This window comes from Vespula vulgaris, chromosome 8, assembly GCF_905475345.1.
Source record: "Vespula vulgaris chromosome 8, iyVesVulg1.1, whole genome shotgun sequence".
Taxonomy (NCBI): domain Eukaryota; kingdom Metazoa; phylum Arthropoda; class Insecta; order Hymenoptera; family Vespidae; genus Vespula; species Vespula vulgaris.
Genome location: NC_066593.1, coordinates 4,899,813 through 4,922,771, shown reverse-complemented (window position 1 = coordinate 4,922,771; position 22,959 = coordinate 4,899,813). Strand labels below are relative to the sequence as shown.

Sequence of the window (22,959 nt, the reverse complement as noted above, 5' to 3'; positions counted from 1 at the left end):
ATCTGTCGTAAGGGATGACAGATCACCATTGTAAGCAAAGAACGAGTCGGGCGCCATCTTTATTTCATATATACATTTTCATTTGAACGTATTATTAAACGAATAAGATCTGTATATGGTGCGTAGCGAAATTAAAACGCGTAATACGTAAATATAATGGATTATCCAGAGACTGGCGAGGTTTTAAAAGATCAAACTCGATGTGCTCATCTTCGTGCACAATTAAAGATGTGTCTACTTAGAACAGACTGTTGCAAAAAAGTAAATAATTGGCATGCGAAATTTCTAACCTTCAAAAGGATTTTATTATTCAATAAATTTTAGAGGTTTGAAATGTTAAACTTTCTTTTGGATAATCGGTACGAATTTTTTTTATATTTTAGGATAGACGTACGCCAAGAGAATGCCTTAAAAGCAGAGATCCAAGTGTGCCTGAAGAATGTTATTCCTTGTGGCACACATTATTTGATTGCAAGCATTCTATGGTAAGTTCATAACTGCGAATAACCTCGTTTAGTTACAATCATGCATTATATATATATATATATATATATATATATATATATAACACACATATATATTTTCATATATTCATAGTATGGAATATTTCGTTTTAGTTGGATGCAAGAAGAAGATTTCGAGGAATAAAGGGTTATTAAGTAAACATTTACTTTTAGTACTTTCATCTAAGTACGTGAAGTACGGTATGATTATATTTTGTTATAATAACTTTACTTGTATATAGTTTTGTATATGTGTACAGATATAAATACACATATATGTTATTTATTAGACAAGAATTGTATGATATCAGTATCAAAATTAAAAAAGCTCGATATCTTATTATTCGTTAGAATGAAATGATAAGGAACAAATGTGAAAGAAAATGAAACATATTTTGGGAATAATGTTAGAAGTAATTTATTGTTAGCATCTTTTTCATCGTATTCGTTGTACATGATATATAATAAATTTTATCGTCATTGATCTTATAAGTATCGACGTGCTGTAAGATCTCGTTTCGCTCGTTAAAGCATCATACCACGTTGGCTGTTTTTTTTTCTTTTCTTTTTTTTTTTTTGGTAAAGGAATGACAATCAAAAGAAGAGATTGATTGATTGATAGATAGATAGATATAAGAAAGTTTCGTAGTTTATCGGTAAAATCGCGCATGTGAAACCCTGAAAAAGTGGCGATGCTCCGTTTTTGAAGCAAGGAGTGACCCCTTTGTCTTCTTTTTTTTTATTTTTCTTTTTTTTTTTTTTTAACAAAATCGTGCAGCCGAGGAAACCCGAATTACTCGTTTATTTCTCTTTTTTCTTCTTACTGTCGATAACTCATCGACACGATGATCGAGTATGAGCATTATCTTGACCTCGAGTGTGTTAATCGTATCGATGAACGACTAAACGACGCATGTGATCACAGTAAAGTCGAATGTTAACCTTAAAAGTTAAGGGCTTGTTCTTGTTCCGCTTATTTTCTCCGCACTTTTTTTATTTCTTGTGGGTTATTTTTTTCTTTTTCTCTCCTCTCCCCCCATCATCATCATCATCATCATCATCATTATCATCATCATCATTGTTATCATCATCGTCATTATAATCATCATCATCATCATCATTATTACCCCCACCCTACCTCCTCCCCTACTCTTAAATCGGAGCTTTAATAAAAATCTAAGATAAAGTGTGACGAACCGCGCCTGCGCAACTCGTCCCAGCTATTGTCAGTATGCAACAAGCGTATATTGACTATACGTTTTTTTTTTTTATACCTTTTGTACTACAATGCCGACTTACGACTACTCTTATTTCGTCTAAAAAGACTACGTAAGTAGGTACACCCCTAAAAAAATGTTCTCTTTAAAAGCTTCCCACCTCGTTTATTTATTTATTTATTTATTTATTTATTTATTTATTTATTTTCTTTTTCTTGAGCGATAAGAGACAGGCGTGTTACGATTCGAAGTACGAGGGGGGAAAATTTAAATTTCGCGCGAGTTTACGACCGTCGATAGTCGAACGACGTTGCGACCCGCCATTTTGTCGATCATTGTCCCGCGATTTTCTGGTATCGTTTATTATTTCGATCGTAATGATAATAATGTATAAAGTCGAATATTTCATGTTAATTAATTAAATATCGGCGTTCTTCTAAAAATGCCCACGATTTATCTAAACTTCGTTCGAGCTTCTACGTGATGTCTAGTGCACGTCTATTAGTGTCATGTTTTATAGCGCTTTTTTTTTCTTTCTTTTTTTTCTCTTTTTTTTTTCCCAAGATAAATTCGAAAAGAAGATTCTCTATGCCATCGTTATTGTGATATATCCCGTTGCTCGTTCGAGTATCACAGTTTATCGAGTATGATATGTTAATATTAGCGTGTTAAATCGGTAGTAATAAAAGTGTTTTTCTTTCTTTTTTCTTTTTTCTTTTTTTTTTCTTTTTTTTCCTCTTTCTTTTTCTTTTCTTTCTTCCTTTCTTTCTTATTTTCTCGTATAATTGTCAATTATATATATACGTATATGCGTTCAACATAAATCGGCTTGTTCGACGAATGGATCAGCCGATTATGGTATTGCTCTATGATCATGTTATAAAATCGAAAAATACAAATGGCCAGTTGGCGTAACTAGGCGAGCGCAGACGATAGAGATTGAGATTTCTTTTTCTTTTCTGTTTTTTTTTTTTTAAGTAATTTTTTTTTCATTTTTTATTTTTTTACCTCAAATTTCGTCCGAAGCGAATACGTGCGAAGTATTGATTTTCTACGCTTTCTTTCTTCCTTCCTTTCTTTCCTTTTTTTCTTCCTCCTTTTTTCTTTTTCTTTTTCTTTTTCTTTTTCTTTCTCTTTTTTAGCGCATCGAAAGATCTCTTCGACGTTCCATTTTCCCTCTCTTTCCTTCGAGTTACCCGACGGAGCGATAAAGACCACACTTTATAAGAAATTTTTTAAACTACGAACCTCGTCTCTGCATTCTCTCGTACGATCTCGAACGATACTAGAAAAATCGGATAAGTTTCTAGTGAAAAGAAAAAGAATTGTTAGCATTCTAAAAGAATGTAGATATACCGAATGGTACACTCTTGTTGTGTACAATTCTTATTAGTATATACAGATATCATCGAGAGATAACTCCGTACATTCGATAATACCGCAGTAATATTTTTGAAAAAATTGATAAAGATCTATTAGAGAGAAAAAGAGAGAGAGAGAGAGAGAGAAAGAGAGAGATTCAAGTTTATTCAAATATTCGATCGCTCTTGTTTTATACGCAGAGCCGAACCCGATAATTCAGCACCCATCATTTTTTTTTGGCTCACCTAGTTACGTCCCTGCGTATGATATACAACGTCGAGCATTTCTGAGGAAATCAGAAGCATACGGAAGGCCTGTAAAGGCCGATGTATCCGCATAATCGAGCGCGCAATGCCGGCAGCAATATCGCCGCCGCGGATAGATTGTCTTGCAGTTGCGAACATTCGCAGATCAGTAGATACATCTTGTCACCCTGTGACATCGACTTATGAAGAGTTATACGCCTTAGGCCTACCGATTTCGGTAGATATCGGTACATCATTCGGGCACCTGCAATCAATAAGTTGTTGCAAAACAAAAATAGAGATTAAGAAAAAAAAAGAAAAGAAATAACAAAAAAAAAAAAAAAGAGGGAAATCGGATAATCGATCCAGATCAGATCGATTATTCGAAAAAGAAAGAAGAAAAAAATCATCGTATTTGTAGTACCGCTCCAATAGAGCCAATTTTGCTCGAACTTGAGGCCGTCGTCACCCTCAAACACTTTGAAGATCGAGACTATGTAGCCGGTGGACGGAATAGGTGGTCTCCCACCGGGTGGTTCCAACGGTGGTCTGGCTATCGTCGCTACTTCGTTGAACAGGTCCAAAGTATGGCTGGCCGCGTATCTGAGGTCACGCGGATCGAACTTCCTCAAGGCCGCGCATTGAACCTCGTTGTAAAAATCTAGAGGATCCGTGTTCTGCTTATTTATTAGATAGTACGTTATGAACGGGAAATCCGCTGTAATAGTCAAAGAAAATAAACTCATGTAATCTGGCTATACAGGAAGATAACTTGCTTAGATCGTTTTCATCTTATCGGTTATGTATATCGGTGTGTGTGTGTGTGTATATATGTATATACATAGAGTGTTTTGCTATAACGGTAGATTCTATTAATTGCGGATGAGTAATATATTGCGAACATAGGTGAAAAAATTTTTTCTTTTTCTTTTTTTTTTAGAGGACTTTTTCTAAGTTATATATATTTTACAAGTTCGACAGCTATATGTATATACGTATACATATACATATATATTAAATTTAATAAGATATAATAAACGATTGCAGTCAAAAAGACTATTACGTTTATTCAGTCAGACGGGATCGAATATTTTTTGTTAAATTCTACGTTAAAATGGATACATACCTAGAGAAGTACATGCAGATTGTTTTTAAATCCACTAACCGTTCTTTTCCATGTTCGTGAGTAAAATACTTTGGGAGGCGGAAGGGGCTATTTCAGCGACGAGTTCCGCGGCGGTGTCGCGTTGCAGTACGAGTGGCCGTGAAACAGGAGACTCTACCAATGGATCCAAGGGTTCCAACGGTGTCATGAAATGGACAAGAACACATTGCTTTGGGTCCTCGACCTCGAGAATCGACAGTGGGCTGCCCGATCTTTTCTTGTCCGCTATTGGTGCGCTCTTTAATCAACAAAACGAATGATCGAACATTTATTAAACAAAATGGTGAAGATATTTAAATAGAATGAAAATGGGAAATAATATCCTTCAGGGTTATTTTTGATTGGAACCTCTTACGCAATAGAAGTACCTACGTTGTTAGTTAAAATCCGAAGTGATTCAATTTTATTGTGCACGAACCGCCACGAGTACTTAGTTTCGTCTATTTTTAAATCTAAGACGTTCGTACGTACAAGGTTGATGTGCGCGTGGATCCATCTCTCTCTCTCTCTCTCTCTCTCTCTCTCTCTCTCTGTTTTTAACTATCTGTCTGTTTGTCTGTCTATTTATCTCTCTCTCTCTCTCTCTTGTTACAAACTTGAACATTCCAGTTTTAACAGGTGCACACTCGCTCGTTTCGAACGTGCAAGTAAGTACCTACATACTCTGATTTTAGACGATCTAGCTTTCAACCTTGAAACGAGAATTTCTTTTCTCTAACCCTTTCAACACGTATGTCACAATAGTCGACGATACGAATTTTCTTAAAAAAGAAACTTGTGACGTATTTGTCTTTTACGTCAGTTCTGAGATAAAAACAAACAATCGCTTGTTTTTCTTGCCATATTTCTCAGTAGTCGTTTTTATTTATTCGTTTAGTATCGCTACAACAAAATAAAGAAAGAAAGAGAGAAACAACAATTATTTCTTCGTTTTACTCTCGCATGTCCGAGTTCAAAGGGTTAACTCAAAGTAATCAAGTTCGAACGTCGAACGTGTTGTTCGTCTTGTTTCAAGAATTTCTTTCCTGTTGTTTTCGTCGTAGTCGTTTGTTGTTATTGTTGAAAATCGGAAATATTTGCAATATTGAAAGTTGGATCATTCGAAAGGGTAAACCTACCGGTACGCCAGCTGGTAAAAATCTTTCCAATGACGCAAGTGGTATAATGAAGCAGTCTCGATCCAAGGTTGCCAGGGAGATCGGTTCACCACGTGGTGGACTATTACCGGATACAACGAGGGGTGTATAGGCACCGGAAGATCTGTTGCCGCTAAAGGACACCTGGAAATATCGATGAAAGAGTTTCCAATCGATTCCGTCAATTTTATTAATCGTACCGAGAATTGTTTAACGAGGTGGCGATCAACTTGCTTTTCTCTGTCTGATTTTTTTTTTGGGAGGAAAAAAAAATAAATTGTTAGAAGTTTGAAAGATCTTTATTACTGCTATTACTATTACTACTATTCTGTTACTATTGTTACTATTATGTATAAATTTGGTCAATAACTACTGTGTGTGTATATATACGTTCTCGTTGTACATATGTATATATATATATGTGTGTGTGTGTCTCTTGCTCTCTCTCCGTCTCTTTCTCTCTAAGATCGATCTTGGTATTCGAGTTTTATATCGATCGTGAGAAAGTAACTAGATTCATAATTTTCTTTACTCGCGAACCTGTTCGCGACTTTGAGAAAAATGTTTAAAAAAAGAAAATAAATCTGTCGTAGATAATTTGTTCTGATAGTACTATGAATAAAAAAGAATAGGGAAAAAAAAAATTAGCGAAGAAGTAATACGTATTTATGTAAATTTCGATTTAGAATATCTACTTATAATTTTTATTTTCTTTCTTGTGCGTGATCCTGACCAAAGGAATTTCTCGTCATCGTCGATCTCATTACACACATACACTCGTATATTATCGATTGGCTCGTAGAACTAAAATGTCTCCATTCCCGATCGATATTCCGTATTATTATTATTATTTTTTTTCTATCTCACACGACTTTACGTGTAAATTATCTTCACTTATACATATACATGTATACGACTTTTTTTACGATTTCGTAAGAAATAAATTATTTAATTGGCTTTGACGAACGAAATGGATTGATATTACTGATATTCGTAGAATACTTTTTTGGCTCTAATTTGTTGGATCGCGCACATATAAGTATTATAGGAAAATGAAAAATTATTAAGACGTATTGTACGTCTTTGTTGAACGATAAAGAATCAAATTGAAATGACACGTATGGAGATAATCGGAGAAAATGGGGGAAAGATTTTGTAGGGTATAACACGAAGTCTCCTCTCGAAATTTACGGTACGTCGCAAAGATTCACTATGGCGTGCAATAAGATAGGGACTTTGCGTGCCGTTCGATTTTGTGTAGGTGTAACTTTATGCTACATTGCACGGTACACGTAGGTATTCGCCGTTTCCTCTCTATAACTTCTCTCGTCCTTGTAAAATTATCCTCTCAAATCGACGACGGGTCGTAATGCACCTTCCACGTTCCGTTTCACGTGATTTGTTTCGAAACTAAACGAAACGAAACGAAACAAAACCAACCGATCGTTTCGCCCAACGTCAGATAAGAATTTAGAACGAAGATCGGGAAGTCTAACGAATTCCTTTATAAAGGGAGTCTATGAAATAATCGAAACATTTTGATCATGAAAATAATTTTAAAGGAAATTTCAACGTCAAAGTTTATTATCGTATCGTACGTCGCGATACGATTACGATAATTTTTGTGAATTCGGCGAATGATATATATATATATATATATATATACCTATTCGGAAATTTCGATTTCGATTTATTTCAGGGAACACCCGGTATGCGGAATGCAAAAAATGTTTTCTAGTACGAGTTAGAGCTGGTGTATATTCGTTATCGGTACCTTTAAAATTTCCTAATGGAATTGTTAACGCGACCGTTCTGTTCTTGTCTGTCTAATTTAGCCCTCTCCTTTCGTGATTCATAATGCGGTATAATAATTGTGGTGCAGTCATGAATCATGTAGTACGAATTGTAACAATGTCACGCACAACGAGTATTCGATTTCTAAAGTCTCATTGGTTTTAAATGCACGCGTTTGCGAACTTGGCCGTAATTATATGGCACGTTTTTAAAATAAATATATATATATATGTATGTATATACGTATGTATATGTACGCAGTAATATATTCAAAATTAGCATGACGCGTGCATTAACACCCGAAACGCTACGGTCGGCACGAAACCGCGATTTGCTATGAAATATCGTCACGCATTAGTTTGTCGGCATTAGAGGGTTTTTGCGAATTTTATGAAGATATCGCGTGAGATGTTACAACGAGTCTTTAAACATCTCATACATTTTCATTGGGTCTTTACGTGTGGTATAAACTTTCGTTCTACTGGAACACGTGAATTAAGCGGACACCTAATCGCGTATCGCGATTGAAGTAAACGTTAAGATGGGATGGAAAATTGTAGAGATTATGTAACGAGTCTGTTCGATAAAAATACACATAGTAGGTACACGCGGATGGAATTTGAGAAATATAGAGGTATAGGAGATAGGATTAAAGTAGACGTTTGCTGGCTATTCGATCGTAAAGGGGGTTTAAGCGAGTCGGTAAGGATATATTTGCCTGTTAAAATTGAAAGACTCGAAATCGATGTAATAAAGCGTGATACCTGTCTAGAGGCAGTCGGCGTTGGCGGCTCGGACGGCTCCTTCGATTGCTGATTCTGCTTCCTCTTGGTCTGATTGGCCGAGGCTGGGCCTTGCGCTGTACCGGAGTTAGCCCCACCACCTCCCCACTTGATAACATGCGGCCCAGAGTTACGGCGGGGCGACGGCCCCAGTCGTTCGCCGGCATCGGAATCGGGTGGTGCACCGAGCGGTCCACCTGTGGGCGGCGATAGGAAGAGATGAGTTCGATATCCGAAACTCTGATGCTCGTGATCGCCCATCGACGGAAAATAGCCAAATTCCCTGCTACGTCTTATCGGTCCACGTCCTGGTACCACAGATTGACCAGGAACTCTTGTTATACCGTAACGATTCCCAAGACCCAAGCACGTTCCACCATAAACTCCTCCTCCTCCTCCACCAACGCTTCCTCCGTACGTCCCGCCGAGTTTACTGTCGCCCAATCCTCCTCCCACACCACCTCCGGCTCCCGTTAAACCACCACCGGCACCCTTCTCCACGCCGAAGTTCTTGCGGAACATAAGATTCATGATTGATGCTGATCAAAATTTTTTCCTCCTCGACTAGATCGGTTAGATAATCGATGACATGTAAACTTGGTAGAAAGCAACGCAAAAGCAATGACGATGATGATACTTGAACTCGTCGTTCTCGTTTGTTGTTGTTGGTGTTGTTTTCTTTCTTTTTTCTTTTCTTTTTTTATTTTTTAGAATTTTCGTTTCGATAGTGCAGTTTGACACACGACGATGCCTTTACCAAATCATTTCATTCGTCCCGTGTGTGTAATGTATATGCATAATAGAACGTGTTTGATGCGCGAGCCATCGCGCACCGTTAATCCCCGTTGACTCCCTCATTCTTTATCGATATCGTACTATGCAAAGATCTTGGAATAATCATCCCTCATATTTTATGCTCGAAGAGGAATTTCCCTATTGGCGATAGTTTACTTATTTAGAACTCCGTCTTCCCTACGGTTTTTCCAACTATTTCGGTTTACTCTGAACTTAAGTTTTGATCTATGCAACGTAAGAGATGGAATGAGGAGGGGATGGTGCGAGACGGGATAGAGAGAGAGAGAGAGAGAGAGAGATACAGAGAAAGAGAAAGATGCCGTATAGTCGAACAGGTACAAACTATCCAAACTATTTACGCGTTCATCGACCGTATACTTTTCGCTTCTATTGAACCTTGACCTCGGTGAGTGAACGGTGAGAAAGAAGAACTAGAAACCTAACCAGTTCGCGCACGATTGGACTGTCGACTCGATACTGCCAGATCGAACGTAACCTCTCCTCCTCCTCCTCCTCCTCCTCCTCCTCCTCTTCTTCGCCCTTCCTTCTTTCCTTCAACGAGCCAAATTCAAAACGGTTATGCTATGTTCACTCGGGCGAAAACGTTTCGCCCACCTCGACCATCTAGTTTCTGAATCATTTGGCTTTAACGGAGGACTCTTTATCAACCTGTTGGCTAATCGTTTGATCTCGTTATCCTCCCACGCTTCTATCATCCCAACGCGCGTTAATGCTAATTCGCTAATTAACGATCCGTAAGAAAAAAAAGAACCCGAATCGTTTGAAATTGACACAAACGAGAAAATGGCCGTGGAAAGTTGTACGATCTTTCACTTACTTTTTCCATCTTTAATCGCGTAAATTTAGAACAGCAGGAATATTCTCTCAAGGACGGAAGATCAATCCAGTCCAGGTTCTATGATCAGTACGTAACATAGATAAATTGGCATCTAGGTCATTGCGATTACCTAGATCGAATCGCAAATTCCTTCTGTACCTGTTTTTCTTCGAACGAAGGTGTCACGTACACTCGCTGAATCTCATTCCGGATTATAAATCGAACGTCCAGGAAACTACTACTAGCACTGCCATTATTATTACTACTACTAGTACGGCTACTACCACTACTACTATTACCACTATAGGTCGGACCACCGCATAGTTTTCCTCCGACTTTTGAATTAATCAATGACCAACTCTTGAATATCCTGACAATTGGTGGGGTGAGGGCTGAGATGTTCCTATCGTTTCCATGCGTTGTCCAACTTTTTTCTTTTTTTTTCTCTTGCTTTTTCTCTCTCTTTCTCTCTGTCTGTCTGTCCGTCTGTCTCTCTATTTCTCTATCTCTCTCTCCCTCTCCCTCTTTCTCTCCTCCCCTCTCTATCTCTCTCTTGGACTGCGCGAAAAGTGTCTTGGCAAAGGGTGACGATCGTCGATAAAAAGTTTAAAAAGCGGCGAAAGGCAAGATCTGTTGTGAGTAATAAGCACATGGAACCATACATAAAGAGACACGTTATTAATGTATGTTTTCGGTCGTTAATTAGGATTACATCTTGATGTCCTTGTTTATCTCGTGTTTGTTTGTTTGTTTTTGCTTGTTTGTTTTGTTTTCAAGTTATTCCTGACATGTAAGACACTAGTACACTCGGCCACGTTTTATGATAGGACGTCAGAGATATAGCTTTTAGCTACGCGTACAGGAAAAGACAAGTGGAGTAATATACACGACAGGGATACACCAGGGAAAAAGAGGGGAAAGAGAAAAAAGAAAGAAAGAAAAAAAAAAGAAGAAATGAAAAAAAGGCAGGGGGCAAAAAAAACGTTCTCATTCCATGACGTATGTACGTACACCACAGATTGGAAAAAGAACACAGACTGCTCTGTTTTTATTTCTTTAGAGATATACTGACACTCACGTAGCACGTGTTCGACACACCGGTAGATCGATATTATATTGAAATATTCACGAGTTACGTGATGCACCAGTTGGTCTCGCTCTAGGTAGATCGTCAAGGTTTCTTCCTGGGCTTCCGTAGAAGGTCACTTTGTTATCCAGTGAACGAGGAAAAAAAGAGAAGGCAAAGAAAAGAAACCAATGATAAATTCTCTTCCTCTTTCTTCGATCTCGCGATCGAAGAAAACCGATTACGGCCCTGAAGTTTTCTTTTCGTAGCTAGCTCGTAAATGAACGAATACTGCGAATACTCCAGAACTAGGAATAGGAAGAAATAGAAAGAACTTGATGGATGATCAAGTGAAAATAAAAGAGGGCGGGAGGGAGGAAGAGAGCGATTCTAGGATCACGCTATTCCGCACGAGTGGCACCCCCTCACTGCCAGAACGTACGTGAGGCGTCGCAAAGCTTAACCAGGGCTGTAGAAAAGTGGGTCTCTTTAGGTGGTCTTTTAATACGAAACGTCGTAATATGTTTGAGAATTTCTTAATCCCCGTTTTAATGTTCGGAATACTTCGTTTTCTTCTAGATTATTTTATTTTGTTATTATTATTATTATTATTATTATTATTATTATTATTATTTTCATTTATTTCTTTATTTCTTTATTTTCTTCGATCATCAACATACTTCGTTTTTATCGATCGATGTAACAAGGCGATTATAACTATCAACAAACAAGTGTGTACGATAATCGAAAACAACTCTATATATATTTTTTTTCTTTTTTTTTTACAAATAAAGTATACGTATTAAGTTATTACGATCTTTCGCGTATTATTATGAATTAACGTCTCGTCGATATATTAATGATAGGATTCTTTGCAAAAAAAAAAAAATCGTACAATCTTTCTCCAATAACAGTCGCAATGCTAATCGAACAGTTCTAACATTCCAGAGCTGTTCTTGAAAAAATTCTTTGGTGTTTTATCTTAGACGATGATGAAAAGACAAAAAAAAAGAAAGAAAGAATGAAAAAAAAAGGGAAAAAAAGAATAGATAAATTAAACGAAACGATTCCTCTATCTTTTTCTGTGTTCGAGATCAAGATCTCGACGGGAGGCCCGTCTCTGTCCTCTAGTAGCTTGCCAAAAGTCACTCCTGACGCACGAATTTTGGCACTCTCTTGAACGGAGGAAAACGTTTTTACTTGAAGTTTACGCTTCGCGAAACATTGACGACGGAAAGGTAGACAGAAAAAGAGAGAAGGAGAGACAGAGAGAGAAAGAGAGTTAGAGAGAGAGAGAGAAAGAGAGAGAGGGGTGAGGGTGAGGGTGAGGAAAAGGGAGGTAGAAGGAGATACGTGGACAAAAAATCGGCCATTCTTTCTCTCGTCACGATTGTACTACTACTTGGAAGAATTTATGGCTTTGCTACTAAGAGTTGGCAAACTCTTCGAATTCAAACGAGAAACACACATCGGCCAGTTTACATTTTGGATATTGAATTGGATGTCTCTTAGATTTATCTACGATCGCTTTGCCTCTCTTTCTCTCACGCTCTAGCTTTTCGTCTCTTTTTTTCCTATATCATCAAAGTTACGTGAAATATGAGACTATCGCATTGCTTTTACGTTCGTTTCCAAAAATAAATGGACAGTTCTTAAAAAGGGAACACACATATCTTTTTTATTCTCTTCCCGTAGAAAATTCCAGAACTGTTAATAGAGAATCGAAATTTTGTTGCTTTTTTTTCTGTTTTTTTTTCTTTTTTTTTTTTTTTTTTTTGGTGTGTCGAAACACAAAAATTTGTTTGAACATAAAAGCTTTTTCGTTCGTTTTCTGTATTTTTCTTTTTCTTTGTTTGATTTTTTGTTCAGGTTTCATATTTACCTGCTGTTTTTATTTTTCTTCTTGTCCTTTTATTTGTATTACTTTATTCGTTTTTCGCACAATACAAACACTTGAGAGAACGTACTACGTACATGCACTTTGCAATCAAGCAGATCGAATTGTTCACGAAACTCTCGTGAAACGATTCGAGAAAGAAAAAGAAAACAGAAAAAATGTTCGCCAAACGACACGCGTGCAACTTACGTTTTAACAGTTCGAATGTACTTTATGGGACTGTTCACCCTGAGAACTTAATCTTGGCAAGCAGCTTATGAACTATAGTTATCGAGATATTAATAGCTACTTTTTTGAGGATGCTAAAAGACAGACGTATCTTTCAACATGTATATCCGTGTGTTTGATGAACTGTCAATGTCACGAAAGAAATCATTGGGAGATTATTTTCGATTTGTTCATTCCTTTGCGCTTTAATGGAAGATTAAAATTAAATGATTCCAAGTAAACTTGTTAAGTGATCTTGGTATTAACTATTCAGGATTAATGAGTATAAAATATCTTAAAAAAAAAAAAGAATAGAAAAAGAAAAAAAAGGCTTTTAAACGAGCATAATCGCGGATTTAATATTTTATATCCTGTGCTTGTATATAGATTTATATATATATATATATATAAAGAAAAAAAACTAAAACACGTTATCAAGCAAAAGTAAAAATTGTGTATATATATACACATATATATATATATATATATATATATAATTATTATATGATGCGAACAATATAACAGGTAATGTAAATGGCGTCGTTAAAGTTTGATGAAGTTCAAGTGCTCATCGATTTCTTGCCGCGCACATGTTATATGATATATATTGTACATACGCTCACGCTATCTGCATTCATCGCGTTCGTAGGGCGCGGCATTTTACTATACATAGTCATTCGTCAGTATATATGTGTATGTACATATATATATTGTAATTATCAGAGATAGGTTGTAATACGCGTATACATATCTTTAATTTATCTCGTATTTGGAAAGAAAATCAGTTTCGATTTATTTTCGTTTATAAAATACTCGTACTTATAAACACATATGTTTACACACACACACACACACACACACACACACACACACACACATATTTCTATACATTGAATAAGACATATAGAATGTCTTAAATTTTTCTCATTAAACTTTGATAAGATGTTCTCTATAAATAGAAATAAAAATAATATTCTTACGAAAGAATATCATATAATTGTTTAACTGATAATTCTCATTAGCTGCATACTGAGATTTATGTTCTTTATTTCTATTTAATAATAGTTAAAAATATTTAGAATATCGTTGTGAAAAAATTTCCATCTGCTACGATATGAAAAACATTATACAGATCTTATTTAATAAGCTTCCAAAAAAAGTTTATGAAAGAGAATTTACATAATGAAACGTAAATTTAGCGTATCCATTATATCGAGGTTGATGGAATAAAAAGAAAAATTCCAATTCGAACGAATTAGAATTCGAAACAAGAATATGTCACTCCTTACAATTGACCTTCTAAAGAATTTATCCGGACTAGTTAATCATCCGTTCCATCATTTTAATTACATTTCTATTTTAGTTTAATCAACATCGTCCAACACGCATTTAGATATAGCTGTTATGAAACATTCGAATTTGCTTTAATTTTTGTTATTTCTCTCTGTCTCTCTCTCTCCGTTTCTGTCGTTCTTTTTCTGTCAATTTTACCTATTTCCTCGATACGAAATGAACGTGCTCTCTATGTTTACTTAAAGGTCAGCATTGACCATTACTCTTCCTGCTAGTAAGAACCATCGATTTTTTATACTCCACTATTACATTTATACATGTATATATATATACATATATATTTATATATATGTTACTCGAGAATTCAAGTAGTACGAATCAATAATTGTATGACTGACTATCTTTTCCACTTGTTTCATAACACGATCGAAATTAAAACATGAAAATGAATTCGATCGAATTAAATTATTATTTTCGATTGTACTACCAATCTCGATTGTACTAGAATCTCTTTAATCTTATATAAAAAAAAGAAAAAATACAACGGTAGAGTATATTTCAAGGTAGCACGTGATGGAGAGTATAGAGGCGAAAAAGAAAGGAATAAAGAAAGAAATAATTACCAAATGTAAATGAATATAAATTAATGACGACATCGGTTCGAGATATCTACGATAGAATTTAAGAAATAATTAAATCAAATCGTGATATTAAAATCTTACTAATCGATTTCAATAATATATTCTTAGTAATACGTTACATAGAAACGTGACGTTCTAATCAATTTATGTGCAACACGTGAACCATATGAGCATTACGGAAAACTTGTTTGTTCTACGCAGTTTAATCATAGGCGTTCGTATCCTTTCACTCGAGAATCGTGATAGATAAATAGATAGATAGATAGATGAATGGATAAATAGATAGGTAAAATTTTAATCTGGATGCATCGATATCGATATTGGTAACGATGCGTTCAAGTATCATCAATCTGCCAAGTAATTCGTCGTGAATGCTAATAAGAAAATTCTCGACAAATAATCCATCTGTATATTTAAATATGCTAATACTAGATCAACGTGATAGAATAATATTAATAGGTAACAATGTTATTGGAATACTACTACGAATAATAGATCGATCTTGTTGCATTATATTAGTGAATTCGAAACATTCCAAGAAAATGAAAAATGCTCTCTCGGTTTACGTCACTTATCGGCTAAGGAAGAAAATCATTTTAAATTAATTGAAACAATCTCTTAAGGAATACGTTCAATTCCAACAAAAAAAAAAAAAAAAAAAAAAAACATAATCTTCATTAACTAATTGCCAAATATCTAAGTAGATAGATAAAATTACTTGCTTAGATATTAGATCGAGTCTCAGGTATGTCAAAGAAACGAAACGTGCGAGGCGACTAAGAGACATAAAAAAAAAGAAGGAAAAATGAAAAATAAAAGAAGCAAAAGGCATTGAAAACAAGGACAATTTTTGAAGAATTTTTAATGATTATTCTCTCACCTGTGTCGTACAAAGGGCACGGCATGTAACCGTATCGTTGTTCCGGATGTACAACAGATCTGTTTCTTTGTCCGCTAGTCATCGCTGCGAACTTGGTCACGTACTGCAGGAACTTGTCATAGAAAAGTAAAATCGTCGTGCGGATTATCGTTGAAGATTCGAGATTGACCTTTTTCTTTTTCTTCTTCTTCTTCTTCTTTCTCTTCCACTTCCACTTCCTCTTTCTCTTCTTCTTCTTCTTCTTTTTCTTCTTTTTTCCTTGTTGAACGATCGATCGATCCAAGTCGATCCTTTCGAGTTATCTCAAATCGGCCAAGTTAAGGACGAACGACATCCTTCGATGATCCTCCTCAGAGCGAGACATCGGTTATCGGACACGCTCGGCCACGAATTAACCAATTAACGTACTGCCCACTGTCGGTGTGCCAATTAGACGATCTTCCTTCTCTATCTATCTCTGTCTGTCTCTCTCTCTCTCATTCACTCTCTCTTACTCTCTCTCTCATTCACTCTCTCTCTCTCTCTCTCTCTCTCTCTCTCTCTCTCTCTCTATCGCGACACATACACACATACACACACGCATATACAACATGCACACATGCATACAAACATATACACGTACAACTGACTCTGTTAGATTCTTGTTCTTCTTCTTCCTCTTCTTCTTCTTGTTCTTGTTCTTCTACTTAAGACCTCTACGAGAGGTTCTCGTTCTCACTTAATTACAACGAAAATAACTCTATCCTTCTCGACGTTCTTCCAAGTTTTGTTGTTTCAACGAGTCACTGGGAGAATAGAAAAAGAAAAAAGAAAATAGGCGGGAAAATTTTTGAATATATACACATCCACACGCATATATACATCCATACGAACATATATATATATATATATTCACTCTCTTTCTATTGCTTTTCTATTTCGAGAAAAAAAAGAAGAAAGATATTGTTCGTGGAAAATGAAACGATTCTCCCGCGTTCCTTCGTTCATGTCATCGACCGTTTCTTTCTATCTTTCTATCTTTCTATCTTTCTTTCTTTCTTTCTTTCTTCTTTCCTTCCTTTCTTCCTTTTTTCTTTCTTTCTTTCTTTCTTTCTTTCTTTCTTTTCTTTTCCCTTTCTATTTGAGAAAAACCAAGAAAGATCATCCCTCTGTTCGTGTCTCTGTCTTTCTACTTTTCTTTCTCTCAGCGAAGGAAGATTTTTCTTTCAAAATACGAAGAAGGAGGTCGAACATGTGAGCTAGAGGACGAATTGGAAAGTGGTCGTTCGAAATTTTCCTATATCTTTTTTCTTTCTTGTTTTTCCCAAAATTTTTTGACATTACCTTCCGTACTTCTTAACTTCGATCTTTCTGATCGACGCTATTCCGAATCTCATTAAAAGATTATCATTAAACGCGAACGGTAATACATATTTTTGTAATTTAAATACAAAATGAAGAGTTTATTTATTTAGTAATACGGTTTGAAACGATATCTAAACGTATACATACGTTTAATAAATTTTTCGCGATTAGGATTTAGGATTATGCCATACTGTAGTTATTGCATAGCGTTTATCTCGGTATGTGTGTGTAATGATACAGAACGAGTTCTGCAAAGAAGTATTACATGTCAAGTTGATTTAGAGATACTGATTGAATAGTTTAATAAAAAAAATATATATATATGTAAAAAGAAAAAATGGCGCAAATAGCAAAGAGAAGAAGTAGACTGGTCAGCAAAGTGTGTTAAGTCACATGCGATTAATCTACGTAATGGAAGTGAAAGTTTTAACTGATAGAATTCGTTAGAAAAAAGAAAGAAACAAAGAAAAAGAAAAATTTAACAAAGTTTTAATATACTCATTCGATTTTTTTTTTATTTATTTAATTTTATTTTCATTTTCATCAAAGATAATAAAATTGTGAAGTTGTTTGTGTATATGTAAAAAGAATACGAATTGGAGAGATGATTAATTTTCAAATATAATGAATTAAAACTTGTTAGTTACCTCGAATAATTTTATCGGTATCTCAAGTTTGTATATACCCATATACGTATATATACGTATATACATATATGTTTTCTATACACGAGGGATGCGACGCGATGATATAGGAGAGTTTCGGCAGAATCGAGTGGCTTTTATAACCCAAGTATTCTTCAGTGTAGCATGCATTATCGATACCGAGATATCAACGAAATCTTCTGACATTCAACGAGAGATCGTCGACTCTCTGTCAATTCGTGTAAACGTACTGCGATAGAATCACCGACCTTTTCTATGCTTCGAAACACAAACCGTAAAAGGAGAGGACCCGAGCCAACAGCTGTTTACCGAATGATTCGAGAACCGAATAAATCCGCTGAAAATGGCTTCATCGTTCGTCAAATTGATATTTTCTTGGCTCGATTTTCGAACACCCTTTTAATACTTGCTCGTAAGTGGATATATTAAAAGTTTAGAGTGTCCAAATTTACGAATCCATTTGTAGGATTGTAATATGAAAGAAAAAAAAGAACCAAAAGGAAAAGAAAGATAATTATAAAAATATAAAGATAGTAATAGCAATAACGAAAATAAATAACGTAAACGTTAAAACACATGATGTCGAATAAAAAGCGAGTGTTAATAAATATCAAAAGAAAAGAAAGAAAAATTAAATAAAATATTTTTTGTCTCTCTTAAAAGTGACTAGATCAATAAAGATAATCAATGATAAGAATATTTAAATTATATATATATATAGTATTTAAATAGTCATCGAATTCGTTTCTTTAATTTCTTATATGTATAAGTTCTTGGAAGCAACTTCCTTTGTGCCGTTCGTTATTAAGTATAATACTTTAAATAACAGATAAATAAAAGATGAGTTTGTGCATCTATTAAAAGATAATTTTTCTAACCACAATGAACACTCCCGTTGTGTAAATAATATTTGCTACGAATGAGAACGTTTCATCTCGATTCGATGGCATTTAAATTAACATCTTATTAGCATTCGCTACCTGTTAGTCTCCTGGTAAACTGAATGAAACATTTAATGAATTGTTATCACGTTTGCTGTCACTCGATTCTGAACATTACAATGTAGGAACTTACGCACCACGTGGACATCGAAAGAAAGAACAAAGATTATTCGTTATAGATCGAATCGTTCGTGAACGACAAGCTATATGATAACTATTCGATATTTTCTCTGTAAAAAATACACGATTATAGCGAAACGAAAAGCCTGAAAACAAAAAGCGCTTTATTATTTTGACTGAAAGGAGAAAAGAGAAAAAAAAAGTTTTAAACCAACGTTAACGAACTTTTTTTTCATCGTTACAATGGAGGAAAAAATTGAGAGCAACGTGGCGGAACGATTAAAATTCTACGAAACACCCTGTATACTTCGTTCGCACCGAATCGATTTCGCGGCGGGCAAAAGGTAAAGAAAGAGAAGAAAGGAAAAAAAAAGAAAGAAAGAAGAAAAAAGAAAGAAACAAGAAGGAGGAAAAAGCAGAAGAAGAAGTGGAAGGAAAAAAAGAAGAGGGAAAAAAAGAAAAAGAAAAGGCAAGAAAAGAAAAACTTTTCGATCGGTACTCTCGCGCGTTCGGCACACACGTGGACGGAAAAATTGGATCTCGGGAGATAGATAGATAGATAAATAGATAGATAGATAGATAGATAGATAGATAGATAGATAGATAGATAAATAGAGACAGACAGATAGATAGATAAAAAAAGAAAGAGAGAGAGAAAAGGGAGAGAGAGAGTGAGAGACAGACAGAAAAAAAATGGAAAAGAAATAGTATCCTCGTATTTTCTTCCGTCCGCGTATTTTTGTTTTTTTTTTGTTTTCTTTTTTGTTTTTATATATATATTTTGTTATTTTTTAACTCTTCTAGTATTCCCCCATAAGAGCTTATGTTAGTCCGAGTCACGAGGCACTTTTCCTAATGCGCACGTCTATTTTATATTATATATATGTATATATTATATATATATGTGTGCGTGTGTGTGTATGTATATATATATATCGTTGGTTTCGTTCGATCGTCGAGAAGGCGTAAGGCAAGGCACGAAAAGGAAATTCAGAATTTCGCCGCCGTACGTACATACATCAACGTGCTCGTCCACTCGGTGAGGATAACGTGGAGAGAGCGACCGTTCGGTGCACGGTTCGACGCTGTACTGGACCACTGTGCGAGGAGAAATTCGAAGAGAGAGAGAGAGAGAGAGAGTGAAAGAGTGAGATAGAGTGAGAGAAATAGGGTGGTAAGGGGAAGGGACATAAGTGCGAGGGAGATGGAAGATTGTAAGGGGTAAAGACGCGAGTACAAGAGAGAGAGAGAGAGAGAGAGAGAGAGAATGAGGGGTATACGTAGTATAAAAGTGAGCGTGAGAGAGATAGAACGTATAAGGGTAAGGAAAAGAGAAAGAGGGGAGTGGGTGAGGAAGAAGAAGGGAGGTAGAGAGAGAGAGAGAGAGAGAGAGAGAGAGAGAGAGAGAGAACAAGAGAAACTAGGATAGAAGAAGAGAAAAGGATGAAAGGGGTTATATGAGCGAAAAACGTGAGTAAGAGATAGATAAAAGATAAAGGAGAAAGAGAGAGAGAGAGAGAAAAGGGTGAGAGTAGAACGAAACAGAATGAACGTTCTCTTTCTCTTTCTCTTTCATTTTGACTGATTCTGTTTCATTTTATAACACACGTCCATACATACATACAAACATACATACATACATACATACATACATGCATATATTTATATATATTCCTTTCTTTCTCTCTCGTTGTAGTTCTCATTCTGTATCGTACTATCGAGCACGAGTGAGAGAGAAAGGGAGGGAGAGAGAAAGAGGAGGAGGAGGATGCTGCGGATGCGGAGTAGAAATTCACTCTGGCTCCCTCCCGGTACGCCGCAGCGCGTCGCGGCGCATTTCATCCCCCTTTCCGAGCTAGTCACCCCTCTCTGTCGTGGAACCAACTCCCCTACACTATAAGCCCCGGCTCTATGTCGCAATGTATCTGCAGTCGGTGGCAGAATGCCCGGTTATGTGGTGTACCTTCGAAAGCGCCAACTTTCTATCTATTTTGTGTCAACCCTTTTGTGTATACCTATTCCTCGATCTTTCAAGTCTGCGACGTATACGTCTGTCTGTCTGTCTGTCTTTCTGTCTTTCTGTCTTTCTGTCTTTCTGTCTGTCTATCTATCTATCTATCTATCTGTCTGTCTATCTTTCAATCTATCTATCTGTCTATTCGTCTGTCTGTCTATCCGTCTATTCGCCTTGTCTGTTTCTCTGTTCTCTTTCTCTTTGTTCTTCTAGTATTAAGAAAGAAAGAAAGAAAGAAAAAAAAAAGAAAGATAGAAAAAAGAAAGAAAAAGAATGAACGGAACAGTCTATTTCACGCTATTGTTTTAAATTCATCGTCGTTTCAGCTGCATTTATTCCTAACCGGAAATTTTTTTCTTCCCCTTTCCTTGCGTTTTTTTCTTCCTTTTTCATTTTTTTTCTTTCTCCCCCTTTTTTTCTTTCTGTTCTTTTTTTTCGTAATTTCTTTTTTGTTTCACTCTTTCTCTCTCTCTCTCTCTCTCTCTTTTTTTTCATTTTCCTCTCTTTCAAGCGTTACGAAACAAAAAGTCGACGCAACATTATATATCCGTCCGGTATTTGTTTCTCTCTCTTTTTTTTACTTTTTTTTTTTAAACAAAATTTTTCTTTTAGGAAGAAACAGAACTTTTTTTGGAATAATTTTAAAAAATTGCTCGATGCTCGGTCTCTATTCTTCGCGTTCGACATTTATCGAATAAAAAATATGTATCTCCTTTTCTATCCGTATTTCTCTAATCTCATACACACGTACATACATATACATACATACATATATATATATATATATATATATATATATATATATATATATAAAGAAACAGGGATAGAGAGGGAGAAGGAGAGGGAGAGAGAAAGAGACAAACAATGAATGGACCAATCTCGAGATGTGAAATTGTGTTCAATGTACATCGTCCATTGTAATTTCGAAAACAAACTACTACGTCCAGTAACGTGTAAATGAAGATCTCTTTCACATTCGTATAATAAATAGCTTAGGATTTGAAGCTTAATTTGATTTATCGATCTCATTATAAAGAGATCTCTCTGTAGATCAGAGATTTTCTCTCTTTCTCTTTTCTCTCTTTTTTTTTTTTTTTCTATTTTTAATATCAAATAAACGAATAAAAACAAAATGAGGAAGGTATTATTGAACCAACTAATTGTTTGACGCGGGTAGACCGAAAAAAATGTAATTTATTCGAAAGAAAGATCCACGTTTGATTCTTTCGTATTTTCATAATCGTATTATCAACTACGGAAGGGAAGAATATAAGGAAAAAGAAAATGGAAAAAGAAAAAATGAGAAAAATAAGGAACTTCGACGAAGTCGTCTTGAAAAATATCATTTGAAAAGGGACAATAACGTCGTCGTTCGCATTTCATTCGTAGGTAAAAGAAGGGAAGAAAGGGTCCTCGTTGGAAGAAGGATTAGGCATGTTCAATTAAGCGGACCTTGAATCGTTCTAGCTCGCTTTGAGGCCACCTTCGTTCTTTTCAGTAAGAAAAAAAAAAAAAGGAAAAGTCGAAAAGAGATTCCCCAGTTGGGCCGTGTTTAAGGAAGCTAAATTATTTATACTTCTTATGCTGCATAGCAGGGTGACGAAAAGAAAAAAAGGGGAGAGAAAGAGGATAAAAGAGAGAGGGAGGGAGAAAGGAAGAAAGAAAGAAAGAGATAGAGAAAAAGAGATGAGACTTGAGAGACCTTCTTAACCATACCATAACGACCTCTCCCCTTCTAAAAGTCAACCGATAAGCTCATAAATCATCTCTCACAGATCCGGTGATTATCATTCCCGTTACTTTCATTTTTTCTTTTTCTTTTTTTCTTTTTTTTTTCTTTTTTCATTTTTTTCTTTTTTCTCCTCTCTCTTTTTTCTTTCGAACACGACCCCATACGCGAGTTATGACGAACAAAATCACCATTAGGAAAGTATCTATGTATCTGGATATCTACATATCATCGCTATATCTATCATACACATTTCAATTTCTTTCAATACCATTTGAAATTCTACAAGCTCGTTTAACGTAACAACGTGGAGTCCAATAAAAAA

The 22,959-nt window shown here is 35.6% G+C and overlaps 2 protein-coding genes across 9 annotated transcripts; one reads left to right on the top strand and one right to left on the bottom strand.

Moving 5' to 3' along the window:
• The first annotated feature begins 111 nt into the window (after window positions 1-111).
• LOC127065578 (cytochrome c oxidase assembly factor 5) lies at window positions 112-995 on the top strand. The gene is made up of 3 exons (XM_050998098.1): window positions 112-261; window positions 384-485; window positions 618-995. Exons 1-3 carry the CDS (start codon window positions 157-159, stop codon window positions 657-659), a joined length of 249 nt encoding a protein of 82 aa, XP_050854055.1. The 5' UTR covers window positions 112-156; the 3' UTR covers window positions 660-995.
• On the bottom strand, window positions 897-19,995 carry LOC127065567 (uncharacterized). Of its 8 annotated transcripts, none has more exons than XM_050998078.1 (8): window positions 19,906-19,995; window positions 16,444-16,606; window positions 15,822-16,235; window positions 8,187-8,401; window positions 5,611-5,772; window positions 4,493-4,730; window positions 3,752-4,045; window positions 897-3,592 (listed from the first exon to the last, which is right to left on the bottom strand). In XM_050998078.1, exons 3-8 carry the CDS (start codon window positions 15,901-15,903, stop codon window positions 3,378-3,380), a joined length of 1,206 nt encoding a protein of 401 aa, XP_050854035.1. In that variant the 5' UTR covers window positions 15,904-16,235; window positions 16,444-16,606; window positions 19,906-19,995; the 3' UTR covers window positions 897-3,377. The 8 variants fall into 8 exon arrangements, with proteins under 8 accessions (XP_050854035.1, XP_050854037.1, XP_050854038.1 ...); XM_050998080.1 differs by having other exon boundaries at window positions 16,451-16,606; XM_050998081.1 differs by having other exon boundaries at window positions 8,187-8,714; window positions 15,822-16,606; window positions 19,906-19,994.
• Between the last annotated feature and the right edge of the window lie 2,964 nt (window positions 19,996-22,959).

What these genes read in the sequence shown, in the direction of transcription:
- LOC127065578 (XM_050998098.1), top strand. Translation starts at nt 157, where the DNA reads ATGGATTATCCAGAGACTGGCGAGGTTTTAAAAGATCAAACTCGATGT. An exon ending in GAACAGACTGTTGCAAAAAA is followed by an intron (nt 262 to 383) that starts GTAAATAATTGG and finishes TTTATATTTTAG; the next exon opens with GATAGACGTACGCCAAGAGA. An exon ending in TTGATTGCAAGCATTCTATG is followed by an intron (nt 486 to 617) that starts GTAAGTTCATAA and finishes ATTTCGTTTTAG; the next exon opens with TTGGATGCAAGAAGAAGATT.
- LOC127065567 (XM_050998075.1), bottom strand. Translation starts at nt 8,735, where the DNA reads ATGAATCTTATGTTCCGCAAGAACTTCGGCGTGGAGAAGGGTGCCGGT. An exon ending in TTTTACCAGCTGGCGTACCG is followed by an intron (nt 4,731 to 5,610) that starts GTAGGTTTACCC and finishes TGTTGATTAAAG; the next exon opens with AGCGCACCAATAGCGGACAA. An exon ending in AAATTGGCTCTATTGGAGCG is followed by an intron (nt 3,593 to 3,751) that starts GTACTACAAATA and finishes TATTGATTGCAG; the next exon opens with GTGCCCGAATGATGTACCGA.